The sequence below is a fragment of the Pteropus alecto genome, unplaced genomic scaffold, assembly GCF_000325575.1.
Source record: "Pteropus alecto unplaced genomic scaffold, ASM32557v1 scaffold14, whole genome shotgun sequence".
In the NCBI taxonomy this organism is placed as follows: domain Eukaryota; kingdom Metazoa; phylum Chordata; class Mammalia; order Chiroptera; family Pteropodidae; genus Pteropus; species Pteropus alecto.
In genome coordinates this window covers 18500816-18523859 of record NW_006436810.1, presented here as the reverse complement: position 1 = coordinate 18523859, position 23044 = coordinate 18500816, and the positions used below count along the sequence as shown (strand labels likewise).

The window sequence follows — 23044 nt, the reverse complement described above, 5'->3', positions numbered from 1 at the left end:
ATCTAATATCGTAACCGTAGGGCCCTCTGCTGCCACGACCTGGCTGGCCGCCTTCACGGTAGGCGTTTACATCGCCATGGCGGTACATACCTCTACCCCTCTGTCACACCCGACGTGGCCGTCTGCCACTTTGGACAGTTGTATCTTTGCTTCTGCTTTGGGGCTCCAGAAAATCGGCCTCAGAAAACTGCACTGGCTCCGTCCCAAACTGGAGGTCGCAGCCGCGGGGCCCTTCACGAGCTGGACCTGCTGGGCTCGGACCCTCTGGGCTATAGGAGCGCCGGACTCTTACCACACCCTACGTCGATGTCACGGCCACCAAGGCTGGTCACTAATTTTTTTCTCTTAAATCAGCACTGCTCTTACGGTAGCATTTTATGTCCTAGGAACTGAAAGCAATTCTACAAATCTGCATGTTCCTATTACATACGCTACAATGCAAGTGGCAGATAAATGAAAAATACGGAGTGAGAAGGAGGGGGAGGGGCAAGGAGGGCGGGGAGAAGGACACCGACTGGCTGACCGATCGATGACTGTAAATATTTCATATAAATCGAAGAAGCCATGCCGTATTTTATACAGTAGCTATTCTCCAGATAACAATATACCATTTCCTTTTACGTGATCCTGCTTATACACTTAGGTTACTACTGGATGCCCATGAAACTTATCGTTCCATGGAACACGTTTTCTTCTTTATAAACGAAGACCCTCGCTCTGCCATTGAGAGCATTAATAGTTTTGTGCTATTGATTTTCTCACCACCAACAAACAAAATCAATACGACCCTTTTCCGCAGCACAGTTGGCCGTTTTTATCACCACCGCCTCTCTGGCGCCCCAGGCACCTGCCTGACAGGGCGACAGGGTGACAGGGCTCCGCCTTCGCCCCTCACCCTGGCCGCAGTGCCCGGGACACACACCCTTCGTCCCCCACGGCCTCCTGAAGGGCCCTCCTGCCCCTGCACCTGAATGGACCCGAATGAATCCGTGATGGCGACATTCAGCTCACCCGTGCTCTCCTGATGGCCAAGTCCGAGACCCTCCCCACTGCCCTCGCCCCGTCACCCGTCACCCGCACGGCACCAGCCGCCACTGGCCCCCAGGCGCGGAGAAGCGCCTCCTCCCCGCTCCTCCCCGGCTGCCTCCCTCTGCCCCGCGCCTTCGCCTCTGGCTTCGGGGTCCCTGAGACCCCCTCTCCTCTGGCCGTGGGGAAGGACACGCATGGCGGTCGCTGTGCAGTGCTCCTGTCCGCCCTCCTCCTGCTGCGGGCAGGGCTAGACTTCCTGAGTCCGTCACCTGAATCGTCGCCGAATCGCTGTGGCTGAGGGAGGGCGCCCTCCTCGCTCGCTGGCAGAAGCCGCACACGGGGTCAGTGTGGACGCTGCCATGGCCGTTTCTTCTTGTCCAGTGGTCAGGGCCGCGTGTTTCCAGAGGGTCCCTGGGGGACCGTGATGAGCAGAGCCCCTGCCGACACGCCGGACAGGAGCAGAGAGGAGACCGCTGTGGCTTAGGGCCCCCCGCACCGCGGCACGACAGACACGGGGCTCACTCGGAAATACGTATTTTCAGCCCGTACTGCTCCGCCGACAATGGACTCCACAGCGAAATGGCCCTGACCCCCGGACCCGTCAGTCAGCGCCCTCGCGTCCGCCCCACGCGTACGACGGCAGTCCGGCTGGGGACCGGGACAGGCTTGCCCCGGAACGCTCCGGCGGGACCCGGGTGCGCGACGCGCTTCCCTGCCACGTGTTCACGTCTCATCCCCACCGGCCTGCTCTGAAGCCTGAGCCGTGCGGGGACAGTGATGTGCAGCCTCCCGGTGGCAACGTCCCGTGATGGTGGACAGCGATCTCGTCCTCCCTGCCCCTCCCGCTCCGCCTGCGCCGGCACTCCCAGGGGACTGCACGGTCCCTCTGGCCCTCGCAGCGTGCTTGTAACCTTCCCTTGACTTTTATTCCTATAAATGACGTTTAACAGTTCATGACGTGTGCACATTTGGAGAGTTCCTCTCTCTCCTCACTGTACGAAAAGCTCTCCACGCCAAGGTGGACCTCCACGGCGCTCAGCCCCTCAGGGAGGAGCAAGAACCCCGCTGGCAGCTGCTGCCTCCGGCACCGCCATCTCCCCGCCCTAAGACAGACGGCAGCGTGTCCCCCGCGGGCTGTCCTGTGGGTGCGGAACCTGCTGCACATCAAGCACGTAGCAGGGCACTGCTGCCACCATTTCCTTCCGGAAGGGGGACATTGAACCGCTGACTGAGCACCATGATGGCACCGGCCAGTGGAGGACATTTGCTCCGTGTGTGAGACCGACAGAGAAGCAGCAGACAAACCCTGAAGGTGCCTGCTACTGTAGGACACGTCCTGCAGACAGCGAGGAAGTCTAGAGGCTGTTTAAAAAACAGGGAGAGAAAGAGAAGGGGCAGGAGGCAGAAGAGGGCAGGTGTGGGAGGCTGAGGGGGGCAACCCGGGAGGGCGAGGGTGGGGGCTGCCCCTGGAGTGGGGGGCAGAAACCAGACCCGGGCCACTCGCACCCCACGGCGCACCCCTCTCGGTGGGGACAGCTGCCCTGGCAGCGAGGGCTCAAGAACCATGGCCTCCGTTCACACATCGCATTTCACTTCGTAGAAAGACGACAATGGGTAACAACTACTGAGTAGTCAGACTCAGGGTTAAGCCACTTGCCCGGGGTCAACAGGCTGGCTAGTGGCTTACTCAGACGGTGACCTGCAGTCACCCTCCAGGGCCAGAGTTAACTGTGGTCATCCACTGGAGGTCGGTCGCATAAGTAACTCTGACCGACCCCCTTTTTATTATGATTTCACTTACGTACACATGTTGACTGCATAAGTAACAATTTTAGGGATATGACAGGAACGTAATCAGCTTAGAAATATAATCGAGCAGTCTTTAAAATTAAAATCTGGTTTTTAATATACTTCTAAAATGGAAATAAATAAAACTAGTTTAACAATATAACACTATTAAATTAAATACTATAAAAACATTAATACAGATTTCTTTATCTTAAAAATGAACCATCAACATAGAGTGCAAACTGTAAAATAGATTGTAGAGAAATTAAGAAACCCACAATTAACTGTCAAATTATAGGGAAATTATATATTCAACAATGAAAATTTAAGAGACATATAAAACTCTGATTAACCAAGAAAAGATACTTTGGAAATTCTTCCGTATAAGCATGTTGTTACAAAAATACAGAAAAATCATATCCCAAACCACCAGCATTTTTGAAAGTCTGTTTTTACGTTATATATCAAGCTAAAGTTAAGGCGCTATTCGGAACTACATGTACGTTCTTACAGAAAGGAAAGGAAGAAGCAAGGTCATCGCAGCGGCCGCCCTTAATCTAGCCTACCTTATTGTTTGGGTTGGATGTGTTCAGTACACTTCGAGTCTCTTTTCCAGTATAAATGACAACACCTATTACAGTACCTGCAAAACACGAAAGCGGTCCTTACAGAGATACTTTAAAGGGTGAGCACAGAGATAACGCTTTCTAATCAATCATTCTGATGGAAGTAGCATTACACTTAATGTTTTACAATTTTATCCAACAGCACATTTAATTTGACTCGTTCGAGAAAACCTAATCTCAACTTTTAAAATAAACCTTGAAAACCTCAAATGATTTCGTAAGCAATACAAATTTACCTACGTATAACATAGTATGTACTGACATTCTTTTCACTGAAAACAGGAAGAGTGAGTGACATTGCTCATTCGTCAACGTCCACTAAAACGGTAGGTCACTCCAACCCCGAAGTTAAATTAAGGGGGCCGCCTTCTTAACGGGTCAAGTGTCCACGTGCCCTGCGAACCACGACAGCAGCAGCTGAGCCAGTTTCTCCCGACGAGGCTCCACGAGCATCTTTCTGCCCTAAGGAGGAAGCACTGCCGGACACGAGGGCCTTCGCCCCCATTTTGGCACGTGCGCGATTAAGGAGAGAGGAAGGCTACAGAAACGTTTGATTCGCGTTCAGATGTTGTTACTCTCTCTTGCTCACATCTCCTGAAAGTCTGGTTTTCTAACAGTACACGTCACGACGAAATGGTCTATCAAACTTAAGACAAAAGAGTAATAAAATACCCCTAGAACAAGCCACCGGTTAGAAAGGCTCAGAGAATTCCTCTCTAGGATGTCAAATTACAAAGCATGGAAGTCTGTTTCTGGAACTGCAGGTATGCATAATTTATAACCCTAATTTTTGCAAATTTTGAGGGTAAGAAAGACCGCACATCCGTACTACTCACTGAAATCAACAACTAGGGTCACCTTAGTTTACTGTATGAAGTTCAGGGGGGCGTCAGGGAGAACCCACGGACCAAGCACCTGTGGGGTGAACCCTGCACACCAAGCGCATTCCGTGAACCGCTTCCGCCAGGAACGTCCAGGAGACGGGGCGCTGGAGCGCCGCTCTGCAGCGGCTTCGCAGACGGGGACACTTTTTTTTTTTCCAGGATGATCACTTCCTTTTCTCCCCTGTCTGAAACGTGTGCCTCTGGGAAAGCTGTGACGCTTGAATTGCTGTCTTCTTAAAAGCAGAGTCAGCCCCTGTCTGGCACACAAGCTAACCCCCACCACACATGTGCTGTCTTTATACATCATTATTCAAATAAACTTTCTAGATGTGATGTCTGTACTTAGTATATAGAAAAATAGTAAATGCACAATGACATAATACTTTAAAAACTTTCCTAATTTATCAATAAGTTAATCAAAACAAAGCGACGCCGATGTTAAATTGGCACAAAAATAGAACAAGACAAATTGCAAAATTAACTTTTTTTAGCATTAGCAGAACAAACAAGTCTCAGAGAAGACCAATAAGTTAATCAAGCTAGAAACCGCTGTCCTAAAATGCAGGTGAACTATTAGTGATGCTGATTCCGGGCTGGCGGCGCAGTGTAAAGCATCCAGAACGAAATCTGAGAAATGACTAACAAGAAACACTCCACTGGGGCACATACGGAACAAAATCGGTGTGCTAGATGCTCCACACTTAAGAAGTACCTAGCGGAAATCCTCACGCAATGTGCGTGCAGCGCCTGCGAGTCGCCTCATCTACCTCTCGCTAGAAAGGGTGCTCCCTGCACCCAGAGCAGCGCCCACGTCTGAGTCTGCCGTGCGTTTTAATCGCTGAGGCCAGCACGTCTGGCGTGTCCCCTTTCTCTCTGACAGAGGGTGTGTATTACAGGCCAGAGGCTGAGAGAATCTGCATGCACAGCACAGAGAAATGTGGGAAGAGGGTGACCTGCGACCTGCACGTAAGAGAGGGCCACAAAACAACACGTCCATCAGAACTGAGAAAGACAGACTATGAGAAAGACAATATGTCGCAGACAGACAGACAGACAGACAGACAGGCTGAGCGCCATCACCCAACCAAACTCTCCTGCCTCCCAGCTCCACACTGAGGAGCGCCATGCAGGGCGCGGAGACCGCTGGGCACTACGGCTGGGCTGCCACAGGCCTCGGCCACAATTCCCAGTGCCCGCGGTCCTGGGGCCCATGTCAGCCCGCCCGCGGACACAGGGATCCTGCGTGCTGGGGACCCATGGGAAGGGGATGAGAGCTCCTCGCAGCGCAGATGCCAGGGCTGGCCGTGAACCCGTGAACACTGCACCCCTGCCAGGTGCAGCCACAGCCCTTGAGGAAGACGGCGCGTTAGTCCCCAGAGTTACCAGGAGACCGAGGCCACGAACACACACAGAGCGTGGCAGGAAGGGGGGAGGGTGCGGCAGACTGGGGCTCCCCCAACCGTGCCACTGGGGAAGGCCTCAGACAACAGAGTGACGGATAGACCCCGGCCCACACCCCTGCCCCCCAAACTGCCCGAGACGAAGGCTTGAGAAGCAGCAACGCCCGCCCCCTGCTGTGAGTCACGTACTCCACGCTGGCGTGTGTCCTTTGCTGTTCCCACGTCCCCTGCCTGCTCAGCCAGAAGGGCTTTTGTTCCCGTGCTCTGAGAGGTCCCTCCGGGGTGGTCCTGGCCTCTTGGCACCCCACCCAAGATCGTGAATGCTCCTCTCGAGCCGGCCTGGCAAACGTGCATGGCCAGGTCAAGACCGTCACTGTGCTGTGAGCCCCAGTTCTGTAACGTACCCCAACGGTCAGTTCACAGAGGATCAGTATGAAACACAAACAAATGGAGGGAACGCACGCCTCCAGCTTTCTAGCCCTGAGTTGCTCTAACAGGTTCCAAACGACCACTCGCATCTTCTGCGCTTGCCACACCATGCCGCCTCCGCGTGTGCGGGCCACAGGGGCCCTCGCCACGGCTCCCCGCTACCTCCGGGTCTCAGCCTCTTAAGGCCAGAACACCCCTTCCCCTGCCACTCTCCAGAACCCTGACTCTGCTCTGAAGAAACGATGGTCTCCAAACGGACGAGGGGAAGCGGCACAGTGGCACAGGAAGCTGTGCCTGCCCCTCCGGTGTCCCATGTCTCCATGTCTGTCTGCGGTGTGTGTGACTGGACCCTCGCTCCCAAGGCTTCAGGTCCCACAATGAGGGCAGGCTGGAGTTCACCCCCCCACCCCATGAGGCACCTTGAATCCACGTGACACGTAACTTTTAAAGAATAAGAACAAAACTTCTGACCTTCCTCTCCCGACTTGCGTCGGGCCTAAGGGGGCTCGGCGCCCCCGCTGCTGCCGGGAGCCTGTACCCCTCCGTGCCCCGCACAGCTGGCGTGTGCTAGCACAGAGTCCAGGGACTGCTGACGTCAACAAGGTTTGTAAATAAAGATAAGTACGTGTCAAAAGATTCGAAATTAATGAAAAAGGCCTTTAAAAAGGTCCGAAGTTTGGAAAGGCTGGTTTCAAGGCAAGCTAAGCACTTAGAACTGAGCTCGGCGTGCCGAGGGGGTAGGACGGGCTCCTTGGGTAGCAGGTGGGCTGCAACGCCTGACCGCGTCCGTGGGCCAAAGCGCGTGGCCAGGAGCCGCCACTGCCCAGGGCCTGGAGTCCACTGCGCTGGGGGAGGGGACGCTCACGGGGTCAGGGGGGACAGGGGTAGGGGATGCAGAGCCTTTGGCTCTGGCTGACTCTGTCCCTCTGAGGAGAAGGGCCCAAGCCAACAGTGGTGGGGATCGGCGCCACCTGTCCAACACACAGGGACCCAAAGACCAACAAAGTGGCCAGAACAAGAGACTCTCTGAGTATCTCTACAGATGAACTCGACCTGACCCTTTATTAGGGATAAGCCCAGTGCACTGAAGACAGAGCAGGATCCAGCACCTAGAGACAGAAAGCACAAAGCGTGTCACCGAGTCCCAGCGTGCGCATGCTGGCCCGTGAACACCCTCCTAGAAACTCCCAAGCGGAGCAGTGACAGGTGCAGCCGTGGAGGGCGGCACGCCCGGGTTCGCATCCGGCTCCACCGCGGACTGGCCGTGTGGCAGTGCAGCAGGCCTCGAGTGCCACCGTCCTTCGCCCGCCCGCTGAGGCTCACGGGGACAGCCCTCACCAAGCTGTGGGAAGGCGGACGCGACCCATGACTATCAGCAAGGCGAACACAAGACTGTCACATGGAGGAAGGGTGAGGACGAACCCTAGGTCTGCTGCTGGCTGCAGAGGCTCCCTCCGTGGTGGCCGCGGGGCCCTCTGAGGGCCACACGCCGGAGCCTGGCCCCCGAGGTCTCCGTGCGGCGGGCTACCCTTGTTTCCTCTCGCTTTTTATTCCAACCAACTATAAACATCCACCCGCACAAAAACAATATCACGCACCTCACAGAGTCCCCCCTCTCAAAATGGCCACTGCTGCCAGCGGCTTTCTTTCAAGAGAGAAGACGTCAGGACGAAATGAACCGCCTTTCGCTCTCCACCCTGAAAGGCCACCCCGCTTCTGCTGCAAGGCCAGTGTCACACCTGACGCGGAGCGGCCCCCGGGCCAGGCACGCCAGCTCCCTGCCCGTCTCCGGCCCCGTGGTCCCTCAGCACCGGGCCTTCCAGGCCTTCGCCCAGCGGCTGGCGCTGTTGCAGTGCTGCCCAGGGCCCGCGGCCACCCCGCTCATGGCCGCGAGCCCTCTGCCTCTGGTGCGGTGTCTCCTCCGCAGCCCCCGAGCAGGGCCGTTTTCGGCCTGTTGGTTTTCAGGGTCCTGGACTTCGCCGGGAGACCCAGGACAGCTGACATTGCCTGTCTCGTTTTAGCAGCGTCTTCCTTGTCCATGGCTCCCGAGGACGGGGCCCACAGGACTTGTTCCACACTGTGTCACTGGGGCCTGCTCTGGAGCAGGGGTCCCAGACAACACCGTGAGGAGAGCGAGCGAGCTCTAGAGAGGAGGGCCGCCAGCCTTGGGGCAGACGCTGAGAAGAGAGACCCCCCCTCCCCGAATGTCTCCTAGTGTCCCTGTGCCCACTGGTGTCCTTAATGCTGCTGCTAAGCTCTGTCCCGGCGCCCTCAGCAAGCTAAGGTGGCAAGCATTTAGATGGTCTGCTCCTCCCAGAGAGATGCACCTTCCGAAACGTCAACTTAAGTGGCCTCCTGTCTAATCACTAGGGATGCCCCAGTATCCTCTGATTTTACTCAAAAAGAAAAAAGAAAAAAAAGGCGACCCTTCATCCCACCCTTAAGGGGCCCGCCTCCCGAGGCCCCCGCCCCACATAGCACGCCGAGACAGCCCGCCACACGGACCTCTGTGAACTCTGCTATGTGACTCGGGGACGAAAAGCCTCTACGGTCACCGTGTGCTCCCCAGTGCCGCTGAGCCCCTCGGTAATGCACACTGACAGGTGTGTCAAGGACACGTGTCACAGCCAGCCACAGGGCTACCACCCACAGCTGCTCCTGGCCTTGCAGCCACAGTGCAGAGCAGGGAGACCAGCATAGGCCACGCCCCGGGCTGGTCCGTGCCCGCTGAGCTGGAGAGGACAATTTATAAGGTCCCCACGTGATGCAAGGGACTTTGAGAAACACTTGTTTGGAATCACCCCAAAACACAAAGCATCACCTGTACGTGAGCATTCGCTCTAAAAGCACAGCTTGCTACTCACCCGATGCAACGACGGTGCTTGCCCACAAGGTGTTTTCTATGCTGAGACTTTCATGCACGGGCGGGTCACTGTCATCCTGTGCACGGGGACAAAAGGAGGACAGCAAGTTACCAGGTTTTTATTACTGGTGCATCAGATGTCCACTGCGTTAAGAGGTCCGCAAGCTGGATGCACTGACCAGCAGGAGAAGGCACTGCGAAACAGGGGTGACAAACAAGGCATCTAGACAGAGGGTGCTGGGAGGCCGGGGAGCAGGGAGCAGCAGGCATCCCTCCCACCCGGACGCCACCCCAGGGGCAGAATCTGCCTGCTGGAGCTATTATGGAACTCTGAAATCTGCTGAAGGCCAGCCACTTCCCGGGGAAGGTGTGGCTGGTCACTCTGGATAATCTGGGTGGGTTTCAGGTCTCAGCACGCACAGCTCCCTGCCCCCACCCCTAGCTGTGTGGCAGGCAGCTGTGGCATCTGCAGCACCTTGCACACAGACTGTGGGAAGCATGGCGGACAAAGAGAACCCCCCTCCCCCCAAATATTGAGGGTCTGTGCTCTGATGGCTGATGACTGCTTCTGGTCACAGAGGTGCAGGCCTAGAGGTGGGCAGCCCTTGCTGCTGCACCACCCCCGCTATAGCGAGCCCCTCCCGCTCCAGTTCACGGACTTCCAGGAGATTCGAAGCGGAAATGCCCTTACAGCCCCTTCGTTTTTCTCCTTTTGGGAGCCAGACATTAAAGACTATGATGTTAAAATACAACTTCACGTATGGAGAAAAACTGAGTACACTTGACCCAGGAACGGCTCAGAAAAGACTTCAGACAACCTTACGTTTACACCTCAGGCTGATCCTCAGCAAAGCTGGAGCCTACAACAGCAACAACAAAACAATGACAAAAACCCAGCAAAGTCTGAGGAAGGAGAAGAATTTGACTTCTAGAGTTACCACCTTACTATATTTAAATGCCCAGTGTTCAACAAAAAATAACAAGACATAGAAAGAAACAGAAAAGTATGGTCCATTTAAAGCAAAATACAAATCAACAGAAACCTTGCCTGAAAAAGGCCTGACGGCAGATATACTAGACAAAGACTTTAAGAGAAAAAGGTTGAAGATGTTCAAGGAAATGAAGATGTGGAGAAAGTAAAGGGTACTTGCACGAAACAAAAGCATGACTGCAGAGACAGGAAGCCCGCAGACAGCAGAAGAAAGTCACGAGCTGAGAGGACGACGCAGGCCTGGCGGACTGCGGGTGCGCTCCATGCGGCGCCGGAGGCAGGTCAGCCCCGCGGTCCCAGCCGCGACCCAGCAAACTGAGCACGTACGGGGGATGAATCCCGACAACTGCTGATGCGTGCATTTATTATTTAAGGTGCGAAACAAAATTATTCTCTAACGCGAATTCTGGATCGCTGTGTCACAGTGATCCCTGTGTCTGTCTACCCCAGGCTGTGAGCTGTGTGTTTGTGGCTGACCTTGGCCTTGGGAGCGCCTAGCACAGAGCAGGTGCTCAAACGTGTCTGGCAGTGAGCGAACTGAGAACGAACGCGTGTGGGCTCTCCTTGACGCCCCTCGCGCCTTGCCGTAGCAGCCTGTGTCTGTCCTGGGCCACCCCGCCTCTGCCACACATGTCTCGGGGCTCCCGTAGAACACTCCGCCTGCAGCTGCCCACCACCAACAGACCGACCGCAAAAGCACAAACGGGTATGATTTTCTTAGTTTGAAACTCTCCCATGGTTCCCCTAATACAGAAATTTAAAAATGATCAACACAGGCATATGTATCTTTTAGTATTTTCACACTGTGTCACACTCCAAGAGAAACGACGGCATTAAAAATGATAAGGATGGTTTAAGGCTTTCTGAGCTGTGAATGAAAGGTCCCGCCGCTTAGCACGGAGACAGCGGCTGGCTCTCCCGTCACTCTGGCGCCCACCTCCCACGGCTACGTGTTGAGGGGCGCATGCTGCCTGTGCAGGGCCCTTTCGGTTCCGCGACAGCAGGGACGGGCTTCCCACAGCCAGCGCTCTTGTCCCAGCGGGAGAACTACTGAAAGACGGCTCCTTGCCAGGCTCGCAGAGCACAGGGCAAGGGCTGGGGAGATGGGCAAGAAACCGTCTCCAAACTTCCCCTTTGGGTTCCCTTCTCCTGTAGTTTCAAAAGATCAAATTTGCCTTGAGGCGGGAGAATGCAAAATGTTACAATTTCAAGCTGTCTTCTCAATAGTATATCCTATTTTAAAAACAAAAGAGACTTGCTTTTTAACAGGAGAGCATTTTGATTGGAAAAGCACAGTGATAAGTGTGCTATGGTTTGCAAAGAAATGAAGCAGAAAAATGCATCATAAAAAAGATTAAATGTGACTACGATGTTCAAAACTGGCTACAGTTTTAAACTCCAGGCCTCAGAGAGAACAGCATGTCTTGAACAATAAGCAAAATTAGTATCAATACTAATATGAATCATTTATATAGAACAAAATGTCATAGTGACTAGTCAGCAAGTTAGGTTCCTCAGACACTGTTCTAAGGTAAGTCGAAGCAGAAGTTATTCACAGTGTGCATATGTATGTTAGACTCTGCACAGGCCACAAAAACCATGACATGTCTATTGAATTAATTTGTTCTGATTCTTATTTAACCATTTAGACCGATAAAAAATAAACATATGTTTTCTCCTTCATACACTATATACCTTACTCGATAAAAAAAGACATAGGCAGATACCACTTTTTAAAAGGTTCAGTTGATATTTCAGTAACTAAACTAAATTTCACTTTCCAGTTACAAAACTGGTTATTAGCACATTTTTGTTCTTCTTTTTTGCAAATTAAACACAAAAATAGATTGTCCATTGAGTAATTCAGAACTCAAGACCGATCTATTTAAAAGGAGTGTAAACAAAACCTGGCCAGGTACGCGAAATGGAGGCCGCGGAAGGCCATGCGCTTGAATCACAGGAAGGACGCGCTGCGACCTGCCCAGGTGAACACGTCGTAAGTCACCGCAAACGCCCGGGAGTCAGAACCCTGGGCAAGCGCTGCCCCTGCACTCTCCTGGCCTGGGCTGCCCGCACCATTGAGGCGCCTGCCCCACTTGGGGTAACTGTGCTTGGCAGCATGTTCTCTCTCACGTGCCTGCCGCATGCATGAGCTCCAGGGTCCTGTCACTCTCGCAGTTGCCTGCAGGGTTTGGGGAGGCTGTGGGGCCATAAAGAAACCCGGGGGACCGCCAAAGCCCCAAGGGAGCCAGGAAGTGTAGAGAAATCTTTCACAAACACCGATGTCATCATTTCTTCTGAAAACCCTTACGTGGCTCCTTCCTTCTCTCAACAAGACCTTCAGACCGGTCATCCCCCCAGCCCACGTCCGTGTCCTCAGTCACATACGTGAGCCCACGTGCTCAGTCACACACATCATGGCACACGGTCACACACTCAGCTGCACACACTCTGTGGTACACACACTGTCGCACACACTCTGGCATACGCTCAGTGCCAGTCACTTACTAGGTCACACACTCACGGAGATACACACGCACATACTCAGTGACACGCACACACTCACACGCACACTCAAGAACCGTCAGGCGCACTCAGTGACGGGCTCAGCGGCCTGCGCCCGCGACCCGGCTTCGCGGCCTTGGGCTTCCAGCCATGCTTCTCACTCGCTCGCTCGCTCCCACGCCGACCCGTGTGCTCCCGCACGTCGTCTAGCCAACGGCTCTAGCTTTTAGCGAGTGACAAGCACTATGACCCTGCGGAATGGGAAAAAAGCCAGTAATGCCCCGGAATGTTAACAGTGGTTCAGGTAATCACTCTCAATTGATGGGGCCCAGGGTGCCTTTTTGTAAGATTTTTTTCTCATGTATGCTCAATTGTCTTTAATAGGAACATGCTTTTCTCATAAACATTTTTACAAAAACACAGACAGACCTTAGTTTTCTTCAGAACTTGTTACAAGGAACTTATCCCCAGGACATGTCCCTCTGTGTCCGCGAACGCCTGTCTTGCACGTGCTCTCACCGGAGCACAGAGTCACCAGGTGACGCCCATACTTTTGCATCCCCAAGCTTTGCGCCCCGTGTGACCGAGACTGAAACGGCGTCGGCCGCACCAGCAGAAACCTTGTCCAGCCGCTGCGGCGGCTGGACATAAAGCACAGTCACACAGGAGCAGCCATTCAGTGGGACAAAGCATGTATGATATCGGACAAGCTGCCGAAATCGGAAGTCGCTTAGTCCTCCGGGTCCCACTGAGCAGCTGGTGGAAGAGGGGACTTCGAGCTGTGCCAAAACACCATGATAATGAAAACAACAGAGAATGAAACATACATGTGCATGGAAGGAGACGGACAGACAGACAGACACACCTACCCCGCTAATAAAAATCAAGAAACGATGGGGTTATCGTTGAAGATTGACCATTATCCAAAGCCAAAACCGAAACAGCTGAATTACTTCATTTTGCGGACTGATAACATTTTAAAGGAGAAGGATCTTCTCAAGTGTAACTACGCTAAAACAGGACAAATGTTCTCTGAAAGTATCCCAAAGACATACCTGATAAAGGAAAATGTAAGAACTTGAAATGTTTTCTAGGTTTTTCCTTTTTAGTCCTGAATTTCAATTTCAATTTATTCTTGATTTAATTACTCTTTCAAAATAAAGGTTTGCTATTTTTAATTTATATACACAATGACTATGTTTGTATTTAACAAAAGGTGTGACTTACCCTGGTAAATGTGCCTTCAAAACTGTGAATATCCAGTTGTGGCTTCTGAGCATGAACATAAGCACTGATAGAAAAAAGATCCTGGAATACAGAATATCTAAATTAATTACTTATAATTAAAATTTCTTAAACATTTTTCAATTACCCGTTAATACTTTTACATACTATTTACCAAAGGTGATGGTTTTCTTATATTCTGTGTGCCCACATTATGAGTTCAGACGGAAGATAAAACAAACCATCTTTCAGCTCAGCAGGTGGTGGTGTCGCTGACTCTGCAGACGCCTGTCAAAGCACCGAGAGGCGAGGGTGCCGTCTCTGCGACCTGGGAGGCCCCACGACTCCGGCTCTCGAGGCAGAGGCTGCGCATGAGCATTTGGCAGTCCTATGAGACCCACAGTGCTCCAGCCCTGGCGGGGTCTGAGCTTTACAAAGCGCCTGGTGAATACCGACACCTGTGCCCGCGCTTCTCCCAGTGGCCCCCTCAGCTGTCATACACTGTCGCCTTCCCTGGAGCCACGTCTCCTGTGTGCGGGATCACAGCCCCGTGACCACAGTCATAAAACCGCGGGAAGGCTGCGCCTTCCCGCACACCGCAGCCACTCCACGGAAGCGGGTCTGCAGCAGACTAGGCGCGTGCTTTCCGCCGCGCCACACGCCCATGGCACGTCGGGTCTAAACAGGTCTCCAGAGATGAGGTCTCCAGCACCTTACTTCAAGATAATTATAAAAGTGTCTTCATTGGTCCAGAAAGTTTAGTTTGTCTTATTAACATAACAGAGTTATGTCAAGCAAACAATAAATTTCAACTTTTTGATGAGACATGATCACTTTCACCAGGAGGTCACAAAAAATTTACAATACCGAAAGATCCCTGTCTGTCTGGACTTTGACAAAACCATACCCAGGTGGGATTCTGACTGGGCTACACACCGGAGAGCCCAGGAAGAGTGACTTTACACGTCGGCCTCACATGTACTAAAAGGACCAGCTTCTACTTGACATTCTCAGACAGAAGTCCAAAGCGGACACGTGTGCGGCACACCTGAATTCAGTTATGCAAGTGACAATGTGGGTGGAAAGTGACCGAACCGATTCATGGGGACTCAGGTAATGTTGGGTAAATTACACCCACAGACAGAGATTATTTATACTTGAATATCTTCTCAGGGTAGAGTCTTAAAAATCTTTTAATTATTGATGTTTTAGTTGATCCTAAAAAATTATTCCTAACTGGCTATCAGGAAGCTGGACAGATACAACACAGCAGTGAAAACCATCTGTCTTCTACACAGGGGTGACATTGTGTGGGACAGTGACACCGGTCCACACATGAGGAGTGATGGAACTTCAGCCCGTCTTTGTCCCAGGCCCCTGCCTCTCGACTGCACAGGACCCAGCACGCTGCTGTCCCCTCGAGGAGGACGGGAGTCCCTCCTCCGTTTCATTGGCACTGCCAGAGTCGCCAATGAGTGTCAAGAGCAGTCTGCAGACTCTCGATGAGAGTCAAAATGTGACTTCTAAATTTAAGGAACATCCTATAGTGTGACTGTGGGTCTGATGTGGCAAACTTGTGACTCCTGAAGAACTAAGGGAGGGAGAGGGAAGCAGCCACCTTGAGAAGAGGCGCCGCCCGACGTAGCCCCCAGCACGGCAAGGCGACAGCGCCGGGCTTCAGAACAGGGTCGAGCACCCCGGTCTGTCCCGAGCCCACGCCATGGCCTCAGCGCGCCACGGTGCTTGGACGCCGCCGGCCGTGCCCCGCCTGGACTGCTCGCGAGCCGTCCCGGGCGCGGGGCAGCTGCCACGTGCGGGCGGAGCTCTTGGGGCACAGCCTGCAAGTCTCATTGCTTGGAAGGCTGGACTCGCGGGTCCCAAATGCTGGCTGCGACTCTGCGCTGGACCCGACCCGCTCTAACAGGGCTGCTACGACGGCGGCGTGCGCCATGCCACGCTGAACGCAGCGACAGCCTCACGGACACACGTCAGACCGGCGGCGGGTGCAGAATGCGGAGCTGTGGCTGGAGGGTGTGGAGGACGCTGCCTGCACGGTGACCGCACCCAGGTCCCACAGACACCTGCCAGTGGAGAACCAACGGGTAGAAAGATGCCATCCTTGTTCCCGACTCGCAAACTCTGACAGTTCACTGAAGCTGGGAAGGCACATCGCGTACGTCCCAGGGGCCTGGAAAATATACCTGACGGCTTTCGAGTTTCTAGAGAACAGAGATGCTACTCTAGATGAAGCGTGATGCCCCCGCCCACCGCTGGGTCTGCTGTCGCAGTGGACACTGTTTGCTAACTCACAAAAATTTAAGTTAATTAAGTCAAGCTCGTTTACACAAGAAGAAATACACTGTATAGTAATTTTAGACTTTTGAAAATAAGACTAGAATGTTTAACAAGCAGCCCAAGGACTCCTGAGACAAGGCAACTTCTGAGAATCACTCATCATTTAAGTGTCACACTGTCAAATAACTTTCGAAAATGCAACGCTCATATAAGGCACCTTTGAGACACAGAGACGGAGACCGCGCTCGAACAGCCCTCGTTTCCGCACGCAGACGGACCCTAGAGGGACGCGTTCCATCCGGTATATTACACATCAAACGACTGAATGATGGCAGAATAATGAGAATGTCGTTGGAGCTTTTCATGATCATTTAAAAATCATTCTGAAGTTTCCAATAATGTAGGAAAGCCTCTGCTATTAGGTCAAGGGCAACATTTGTTCGCATTACTTAAAGGTCATTAAAATACATCCTTAATCATAACATGTGGTTCATTACAAATAAAATTGCTTTTCGTTCAATAAAACTAATTAAATGTAAATGGTATTGTTTACTGCTATATGGATCTTTTGAAATAAATCAGCAAGTCATGATTTATTGAAAATTACTGTGACCTCATTGTTGTTCATAAATTTGCCTGATCACAAAAGCCAGAAACATATTTCCCAAATGTCTGCGGTGCCTGGCACGCATGCCTTCCGACGGCTGTGCAGCAGCAAGGAGCGAGCTCGCGACGCAGGCCTGCGGCACGGCCTCCCTAAGGGCTCGTGGCAATGTCCGTGCTCCGGTCACAGCCGGTGCTCCGGGCACACGGCAGAACCGGACACGTTATTCTTGACGGTGTCCTCAGTTCCTTACAAAAGCTCTAAGGTCTGCGGGTTTACTTATTCTCGGTGTCATGATGGACACAATGCTCAACTGATAATGTCACAAACAGTGAATGACACCAAATGTTCCCCAAATCCATTACATTAGACAGAAAAGTCAAAATGAGTGACAGTTATGGGCAGCATAAGCTATTAAATGAAAAACCAAATTGCCTTGCTTGTATCCATAATGAAACCAGAGCTTTATTTTCTATGAAAAAAAAAAATCTATACGAAAAATGTCAAATTACACGAAGCTGCAAATTTAATTTGATTGAAGAATCAGAAATTCAGTTAAAGTTTCCTTTAAATAAATAAATAAATAAATATACACACACCCACCCACCAATATATACACACACACACACACACACACACACACACACACACACACACACATATACTGCTTTTTGTTTTACTGGTTAAAGGATTTTCATTTACCATACAGTTACTCAATCCAAATGCTTAATCACATATCCTATCAAAATGTATCAACCATAAAAATTTTAAATTAGCATGAGATGACCAGTAAACTATAACTTTGTAAATAACTTGGAAATTCAGACACCTGTCACTATAAAAATGAAAGAAACTCTCACAGCCCTGCACGCGGTAAGCGGGCGTGCACCGCGCGCTCCGTCCGTCTGCTTTGTGTCTGCTCCTCTTTCCGACAAATTCTTTCTAGCAGAGTGTTTTAACTCCGCACTTTCTTTTCTACCACCCTCAGCAAAACTAAACCGACTACCAACGGTTCTTCAGTGCCGCTGTTTCTGGCGTCCAGTCCGGCGACGCCAGAAGTCTTGGAAGTGAGGTTCAGAGGGCGAGACGCAGAGGCAGGGCCACCATCCAAGCATGATGGCACACACAGCCTCCCAGTCACTTAAGATGTGTGATGCTTACCTCCCCCTTTAACCTGAAGAGACTGGGGATTCTTGCTAACAAAACAAAACAAAACAAAACAAAGAAAGAAAAAAAACCCACAAACCGAGCAATAGAAGCACCTACCCAACGATCGGCTCAGATTCTGTTAGAGTCAACAGGCTGCAGAATGTCTCACGAGAAAAACTAACTCATTTAAACAAATGGTCCGGGAACTGTAAGCCAGGTGTCTTAAGGAACAGGAGACGGCGCACGAAAGGGTTTTTTGAAGAACGTGTGAAATACCGGCTCATGGAACACTGGCTCAGAGGGACCATGTGCGAGGTCAGGTCACACGTCGGTGCCTGTGGAAGGGCTGACAGAGAACTAAACACACTCTGTGCACATAACAGAATTAAACGACAAATAAATTATAAAAGACAGGAAAACCCCCAACTATCTGGTAAATAAACAATATATTTCCAAGTAAATGAAGAGTGAAAAAGGAACTCATAAAGAAATCAGAAAACATTTCTAACGAAATGACGATGAAAACGCAGTACATAAAAATTGGTGTGATACAGGCTGGGTAATGCTTAAAGGAGATTTATAGCTCTCAAAGTTTATAACAGAGAAGAGTGAGGTGTAGTCAAGAGCCTAACTTCTACTTTAAGAAATTAAGCAAGAAAGGAAAATTAAACACTAAGTAGAATGAAGGAAATGAAGATTAGAACAAAAATCAGTAACACAAAAAATGACCATACAATCAATCCGAAACCAAATGCAAGTTTTTTGAAATGATCACTAAAACTGATGAAGATCTGGCTAGACTGACGAGAGAGAGAGAGAGACAGAGAGACAGAGAGACAGAGAGACAGAGAGACAGAGAGACAGAGAGACAGAGAGACAGAGAGAGAGACAGAGACTACCAATATTGAAAATGAAAGAGGAGACCTACAGCCACTAAAAATAATAATCAAATGTGGATTTTATGCCATTAAATTTGGCAACTTATATGAAATGGATAAATTCATTGAAAACCATAAATTCCCAATGAACATAAAATTTGATTAACTCTATTATCCAATTCAGAAAGGTAATTCACAATTAAATACTTTCCCACAAAGTAAACTCCCTTGGTTTCGAATGTGTATTTGTTTAATATTTAAAAAAGAAATACATCACTCCAATACCAAGTACTTCAAAAAAACCCAGGAGGCAAAAAAACTTCTCCACTCATTTAACGAGGCCAGCATCCCCCTACATATCAAACCAAAGACATTACAACACACACAATACAGACAAATATCCCTCATGAACATAGGCACAAAAAATCCTTCACAAACTATCAGCAAATCGAACACTGCAGGACATGAAAAGGACACTGCGCATGAGCAGAGGGGGTTTGGCTGATCCTGGGAATACAAGGCCGGAACACGGTCAGGCCATGAGAGTGATAAGATTAACAGTCGATGGAGAAAACTATACCGTCCTCACAGCAGAAACAGAAAGGTCTTTGAAAAATCCAATGCAGCACAGACCAACACAGCATTAGCGATGTCCGCCAATGCAATACCGCAAGTGAAATGAAGGGGAGCTGCACAGGCGGAAGCAGGGAGCTAACCGCCTTCTCTGCACGTGCCTGACTGTGGAGGATTTTTTAGAGCGTCCTAGGGTATCGCACAAAAGCCACCACGAAGACACGAACAGATTTATTTCATCAAAGAGGATACAAAGATGGTACTCACGCACAAGAAACAATGTTCGGCATTATTAGCCATTATGGAAAATGAAAACTAGACATCCCTACACACTTATCGAAATGACAAAAATAAAAAATAACACCAAAAGTTGGCGAGGTGTGGAGAGACTGCGCCCCTCGCCCAATGCTGGTGGAACGTTTAGGGGTGCAGCCATTCTGGAAAGCAGGGTGCAGTTTCCCGACACTCCGTGTGAAGAGGTGCTGCATTCCTGACTTGGGACTGAATGACTTACTAGCTGCCAGGTGTCCCTGCCCCGTGAAGGGGCAAAGGTGAGCTGGTCAGTGAGAAAGAGTCACCATCAAAACCGACTTCTCTTCCCTTCCTTAGCTGGTCCAGCAAGTTCTCCCTTCCCTCCTGCGCTTTAACCCAGACCACATAAATTATACATAATATTCTACAGACTTTAACTAAACCAGCAGAGAACACAGGAAAACCAATTACCTGACTGGTGTGCTACTGGGCTACTGGGCCCAGAACAGCAGTTTGGGCAATTTTCAAAAACAACTTCTGACCTGAGGACTGATGGAGACTAGAGATGCACTAACATAAAACAGGAGATATTCGAGTATTTGTGTCTGAGAAGGGGACCATGGTGACGGCCCGTGGTTTAAATCTAGCAACCTGCACCCTGTTCTGTATGTCCCTTGGGGGTAAGAATGCTTTTTAAAAAAGATTTTTTAAAGGGTTGCAAAAAGCGGGGGAGGAGGAGAGATACAACGGTGACCCTGGGACAGACATGTTACGTGGACATTATTATCTGATAATAAATAAGGGGACAAAGGGAAGAATAATCAAACTCTCATCAATGACCGACAGATTTTAGAGAAGATGTATAAAACAAGATGAATTTTAAACCCAGGACTGCCTAAAGCACAGGAAACCGAAAACACCCAAAGAGTCAAAATGTCTCCAGGTCTTACAGAGCCGAACAGCTTCTGACGGCCCAGCACACAGGAGGGCGGGCCCGCAGCCGAGGCGCTAAGTGAGGCACGCAGGCGGCAGCGGCGGTCACTCCTGTCCTATCCGAAGCCGACCCACCTATGGGAAGTGGCCAGACCCATGGTACCCAAACACCCTCCTTAACTAACAACCGCATGGGTCAAAGGTCGTTCTGAGACAACGCCAATCTTTCTTTACTCTCCACTGAATTATCAGCAAATCATATAAAATGAAGTTTCTCTCATTCGGATAAATACTACCTGTGACACAAAATAAACACTAAATGGCCACAACTGCGGTTTTGTTTTTTTAAAAAAGGTGTGTCCCAGGCGAGGAGAGTCTCGGCATTTGGGGGTCTGTCTTGCAGATCGCTGAGGACACGAAGCCCAGGAGCCCTGCTCCCTCTCACGCCACCTCCACCCTATTCCCCAGGGGCAGAGAAAACTCAGCACAGGCCAAACCAGAGGCCGGAGCGTCCACCCCGACTCCAGGAGACGCAGTAACACTCCACTCCCTCCTAAGGGTCAAGGGCAAGGCTGTGCACAGGTGGGTCTCCGGGGCGGGGCGGGGCGGGGCAGTCTGAACCGGTTTCAAAGCAGTGTCTGGAGGAGCCTCCTAGGGAGCAAGTCAAGTCGGTTAGGGACTCATCTAACCCTCGCCAGTTCTCCATTTTAAAGATTACACAACCGAGAGGATTTAAAAAGAAAAACAAAAAGGAAAGGGGAAGAAAAGCAAGAAAAGCTCGGTGTCAGGCCGAGAGGGGCTCCTGAAACGACACCTAAAACGGGTTACGTGCTAAGACACCACAGCACTCATTCTGGCATAATTTTTAAGGATCCTCCATTAGTAATAAAGAAATTATTTTTTAAAACTGTCAGTGCATTAAGTAAGTTAATTTGTGTAAACAGAAATGCGCTCACTGCACGGAAACGATCGCTAAGCGTGAGGACAACGGTGCTCACCCCCAGGGCCGGCAGCCTCTGCGTGCAGCTCACCGCCACCTTCAGCTTCCAGTCCGTCTCCCCGTCGAGTTGATCAGTTCGAATGAAACACGAGCCTTAGAATTAGAGAAGAAAACTCCTGAGTTACAGGTGCTCACGAACCAAAATTCCATGGCACGACGGGATCCGGAAGTGACATATCTAGAGTCCCATAAACGGAAATCCTTAGAAGCCTTTATTTGATTCACGAAATGAGTTTATTAAAAAGATCGAAGTCATTTTCTATTTACTCACTAATCTCCTATTTGGTGTGCTTGTCTAGTAGTTTAATACTAATTGTGCTTTATTTTAGAAAGACTACACTGATCATTTTTTACCTTTAATTCATGTTTTAATAACAAAAGTAAATTCTCGAAAAGAACATGATATGACTTTGCTGATAAAATATCTGATGGACCATCATAAAACACAGAGTCAATAATCAAAGCACAGCTAAAATGCTAAACCCCTGGAAAGAGCAATTATCATAGCGACACTCTATCAAATTTTCAACGTGAAAAAATGTTAAATTACAAAAATCCATTTCCCCTTTCGCCACGCTATCATACTATTTCTTGGAACCATACTCAGAGAGAAGAGCACATTTCATATGCGTGAAATGACACACACAGAAGGCCATCGTGTAACATTATTTATAACAATAAAGAGTGGAGAACATGATGACAGAACCAAGTGTATTGAGAGCAGACGCAGCAGTCCAAGAAAAAGAAGGAAAAGAAGTGAGAAAGACCTCCACACACTGCGGAAGATCTTTAGGGTGTTTGCTTTGAATGAGGAAAGTGAGGTGCAAAACACGCATACGGAATACGACCTTCTATGCAAGAACGGGGGGGGCGTGCGTGTGCGTGCGTGTGAGTGCGTGTGCGTGCGTGTGCGTGCGCACATGCGCGTGTGGCTAGCAGGAGGGAGGAGTGCTGGGGAAGCGGCTGGGTAGAAGCTGCCCCTTTCTGAATACGTCCCGTTTTGTACTGTCCATTCTGAAACATGCATGTTTTAAATCATTGAAAAGCCAAATTAAATCAAACTTTAAAAAAGCAATCCCCCAAAATAAAAGCATCTGAGAGGAAATAACAAATTAGAGTAGTTAAATCACAAACTGATTTCCGGCAATCTTTGATTTTTTTAAGAAATTTTACTGTAAAGTAGGAGCCACAGAGCTGCATGAGCGTGTGCACCATAGTGATACCTGTGTGGGCTGCGCGTCCCAGAGGGGACCCTGCATGTGCCGCGGCCACACACCCCCCTGCCCCCCTGGAAAGCAGCACTGTGACTACGGGCACCGGCACTGCCTTTATCTGCTTCACAGCCGATCACCCAGTGTACACGCCTGGACACCACGGTGCGCTCCGCCTGTCTGGGTATGCGTCAACGTCGCTCGTCACCTGTGGGCCCTCCCCACGCCCCCATCTGATTTGTCTGCTGAAAGGCCCGGGTCTGCACGTTGCTAGCTAAACACTTGTGGTCCAGGCCGAACCGGCTCCCCTTCCCTTTGTGGGTCCGGTACCGCCAGCTCCTGCACCCAGTGCCCAGCTCGAACTCCACTGACCAGCGACGCTGGCCTGCGTCCAGCCAGAGGCACAGTGT

At 50.6% G+C, this 23044-nt stretch overlaps 1 protein-coding gene across 1 annotated transcript in view; it reads right to left on the bottom strand.

The window, feature by feature from the left end:
* Positions 1 to 23044, bottom strand: part of ATP9B (ATPase phospholipid transporting 9B (putative)) — a 181745-nt gene that overhangs the window by 83307 nt on the left and 75394 nt on the right. The window contains exons 13-16 of the mRNA XM_025048153.1: positions 21422 to 21516; positions 13743 to 13823; positions 9021 to 9096; positions 3384 to 3460 (exon numbers count right to left, since the gene is read on the bottom strand). Of these exons, the coding sequence (XP_024903921.1) occupies positions 3384 to 3460; positions 9021 to 9096; positions 13743 to 13823; positions 21422 to 21516 (329 nt within the window). The remainder of the gene's footprint in view (positions 1 to 3383; positions 3461 to 9020; positions 9097 to 13742; positions 13824 to 21421; positions 21517 to 23044) is intronic.